Source organism: Biomphalaria glabrata, chromosome 5, assembly GCF_947242115.1.
Source record: "Biomphalaria glabrata chromosome 5, xgBioGlab47.1, whole genome shotgun sequence".
In the NCBI taxonomy this organism is placed as follows: Eukaryota; Metazoa; Mollusca; class Gastropoda; family Planorbidae; genus Biomphalaria; species Biomphalaria glabrata.
In genome coordinates, this window is record NC_074715.1 from 2,782,738 (window position 1) to 2,786,627 (window position 3,890).

The 3,890-nt window shown below is 34.5% G+C and overlaps 1 protein-coding gene across 1 annotated transcript in view; it reads right to left on the reverse strand.

Moving 5' to 3' along the window:
* LOC106063873 (receptor-type tyrosine-protein phosphatase alpha-like) overlaps window positions 1-2,243 on the reverse strand; it is a 40,349-nt gene extending 38,106 nt beyond the window's left edge. The window contains exons 1-2 of the mRNA XM_056028612.1: window positions 2,159-2,243; window positions 139-276 (exon numbers count right to left, since the gene is read on the reverse strand). Of these exons, the coding sequence (XP_055884587.1) occupies window positions 139-276; window positions 2,159-2,243 (223 nt within the window). The remainder of the gene's footprint in view (window positions 1-138; window positions 277-2,158) is intronic.
* Between the last annotated feature and the right edge of the window lie 1,647 nt (window positions 2,244-3,890).

The window sequence follows — 3,890 nt, forward strand, 5'->3', positions numbered from 1 at the left end:
GGAAAGAAATCTAAAAAGAGAATATACAAAAGGAAGATATTAAGAAAAAGAAAGAAGGAAGAAAGAAATCTATATAGACTCGAAATATAAACTGCTTATAAAAATAAAACAAGCAAAATAATGCTAGAAATGTACAACCTTCATTACATGTGTCTCCCTTGTAGCCTGGTTTGCATGATGCACAGTTTCCATTGGTATTATCACAATTATATTCTGTGAAACAGTGTTGAGAACATGTCCCGGAGCAGTTCGGACCGTATTTTCCCGGTGGGCAAGCTATAAATAAGAACAATCACTGTTTAATAACAAATAGCACTCCACATTTTTGTACTTCTAGCGTAAACTTAAAGTGGACAAATCACTTAGTTTTTTTTATCTTTCCTGTGTTCAGTTACGATTAGATTTCAAAAAACAGAAATTCTATGAAAAAAAAAAAAGAAACCTTGAATCGCTCAGAAGCAAAACACGTAGGGCTTTCACCATAGAAGCTCGAGTTGTAATTTGGACTCAATTTTTTTTTCATTGCTTTTAAAACGGCAACACGGAAAATTGTTGGTGACATTGGGTTCATATTGTAACCATATATATATATATTGTAGGCGTTATGTAGGCACGATCATACATCTCTCTTAAATGAGGATGGCTGCCTGGTCGTGCGGTTTGCACGCTGGACTGTCGTTCGGACTTATCGATGGTCCCGGGTTCAAACCCTGCCCACTCCCATCCCCCGTCGTCCTGCGGGATGTTTAGACTAGAAAGTAATTATCTTTAACTCTGAAGGAACATCCGAAATAAGTAAAACAAACAAACATGAGGAAATGACTCCTTAAGTGGAAGACACAAATAATACGTCTAATAAATATAAGGCTTGTCGTCGAGATTAATGAAGAATGCAGTATATACAATAATAATTATAACACCACATATGAAATGATACACAGAATCAGAGAATATTTAGTAATGATCCTTCATACAAAAACTTGACAATGGTATTAACTTATTGACTGGTACAAATCTCAGAACTTTAAAATGACTTTATAGTGACTCTTATAATAACTTTCATAAGTGACTACATTCAATGACTGACTTCTATTGACTTCTCTTATTTATTTCTCTCAAGGAATTGGCTAACTGAAGGTTAAAAGTTTTCACCTTATCATATTTCATATGATACAGACGTTACTTCAAAAAAGAAGATGAATACGTCCTACGCGTCATGCATTTAGTCAAACCGTGAGTTGTGAATAATACTGAACATATAAAAATAGAGTATCAAATGCACGACAGCAACTTTGAGATGGTGACAGAAACCTTTACCTAGAAACTGTCGTGCGCATATTGATTTTTTCTTGGTTCTATGTTCCACTTTTATGCACCAGAATATTTGTATGCTTTGTTTCTAAAGGCACGCACAGTAAACGTCAATACTTTTTCTAATAATAATTTTAGTTATAAAGCTCTGTTAACAAACAAAATGTAGGCTCAAGGCGCTGTAATGACATTACAAACACAAACACGACAGCTAAAATGACAAACTAATCTAAAAAAGTTTTAAACAGGTAGGCCTTAAATGTTCTTCTTGAAAGTATTGTAGCATGCTGTCTGTCTGAGATCAATGGGGAGTGAGTTCCAAACCTTTGGTCCATGCAAAGAAAAAGTCCGCAGACCGTAGCTTTTGAGGGAGAAACGTGGCACCACTAAAAGCGTTGAGTCATTTGAGTTCTTTTCAAAATTATATTTTTAGAATGTTATTTTTTGTTTTGAAAATGTTTTTCTTATTTTAGAAATATTTTTCATTTTTAACTTGTTATTTTCTATATAGCGAATCGATTAGTTTTCTAAAATTAAAAACGCGAGCAGTTTTCATTTCATTAACAAATTTTTGAAGTATATCTTTTTAATAGTAATGAAAGAAAGGCTATATTAAATAAGGACACATTAAACCAATTATATACATTTAAACATAAAGTTTTATGATTCTGTACAGGGGCGACCGCAGGAGTTTTAGCAGCGGAGTGCAGGTTACGACCTATGGCTCTTTAACTATAGCCCCTGCTCTCCCCCCCCTCTTTTTTTGCCCTACGTGATATTACACGCACTGTAAATACTTGTTTCATGAAATAAAAAAAAAAAATCTTCGAACGTTGACTTTGGCTACCGAAACTGTCAATAACTTTAATGAAGAATTGCTTCTTGTCGCGATGGACAAGCTGAGAGTCCTCTTCACGTTCCAGCTCTTGCATCGTTTTAGGAACCCTAACAGACAATCCGGTTTTTGAGACCCGTAGGCATTATTGGTAAGATCACTGCTCGCTAGCAAGCTCCCCATGAACCTGACCCCTGATTGCGATGATTTTCCATCCCTTTGGATCTGGTCAGTATGGAAGAGAGGCAGCTGTTGACGTGTGGGCAGCCCAGCACTCGCAAATTTACGACCCAGGGTTTATCCCCAGCAATGGAGAGGTCACTCCATCTCAAGTTGCAAAGAAAAAAATTGTCTGTCGAGAAGTAAAGACACAGACATGGTCGGCAATCAACTCCTGTTTAGCTTCTTCTAGTTTCTTTCAATAATAGCTTTCTGCAATAATAGTTTCTCCTTGCAACTGTACTTAAGTGAATTCGTTGCCGATTCAGTTGCTACTTTCAAGAAATTCATTGATTTAAAGGTGCAAAAGATTGTCTAAAAATTTGGCTACCCGGAATTCAGGGAGGGGGTGCATGTACATGATCCGCATTTATTTCTGATAAGCCCAGGATATTTTTTTTTTGGTGTGATGCAAAAATTGTAAGAAATTTTCAATCTCGATTATATAAATTATTATTATTGTTGTTATTAGTCTAATACAGTTACTTATTTTTAGAACTGTACTCCAGGAGAAGCACTTCAGTTGCTACTTAGAAGAAGTTAATGGATTTGAAGGTGCAAACGATTGGATAGAATTTGGCTACTCAGAATTAGTGGAGTGCACATGCACGACATTGCATCTCACCCTGCGGGGGCCCATAATTCTGCATCATAGACATATATTAATATAGATAGGAATAAGAAAGTTATATTTATTTTGGGATAGACAATTTTTCATGTACTCTGTTTTATCTCAATAAAAAAAAAACAACTAAGCTATAAATTATATGACTTTCAGAATTTGTAGAATTTCAGCCTATATATAACTATGATCTTTAGTTTTCAGAAGTACAAAACTACCATATTCCCAATATTTCGCCTCTGTATTATAATCATAGACATAGGCAAATATATAATATAGGTTTGTGGTGTGGATCTATGTTTGTTAACACGGCTTCTTTATTAATGTATGGCGGTCGTCTTATCGATTCAAATTGTTAGAATTAGTTTTTAGTCCAAAAAAGTCATAGAAAATGAGCAGGGAGTGCTTTAACGTTGGTAGTCAGATAGACCAAGGCAGCCAAAGGATAAATTCTAAAGGTTAAAAAATTATTTTGATTCAATAAGTTGAAACACAGTTGACTAAACGAAAGATAGTCTATCATAGTCTATGGCATCTAGATCTAGAATGCTAGGGCCTATATCTATAACTTGGGGTAGATCTAGATATCTAGATCTAGTAGCTTTAATTTGTAGATAGTACTACAGATCTATTCTAGATCTAGGTAATAATTCTTACGTGGCTTGAATGTCATTAACGTCAAGAAAGCAAATTAGATAAAAACTATACATTTTATTGACAAGCTTATATTAGACATAGAAAATATTTTTCTGTAATTACTTATTCCTTATTATGGGAAAATACTTCAATATAGGGACTCAAACATTATGAGTAGCTGAAAGTTTTTGGTTTTGCTTATAAAAGGAATGGAAATGACAGAGATAGAGAGTGTGAGACTCGAAATATATACTGCTTATAAATTAA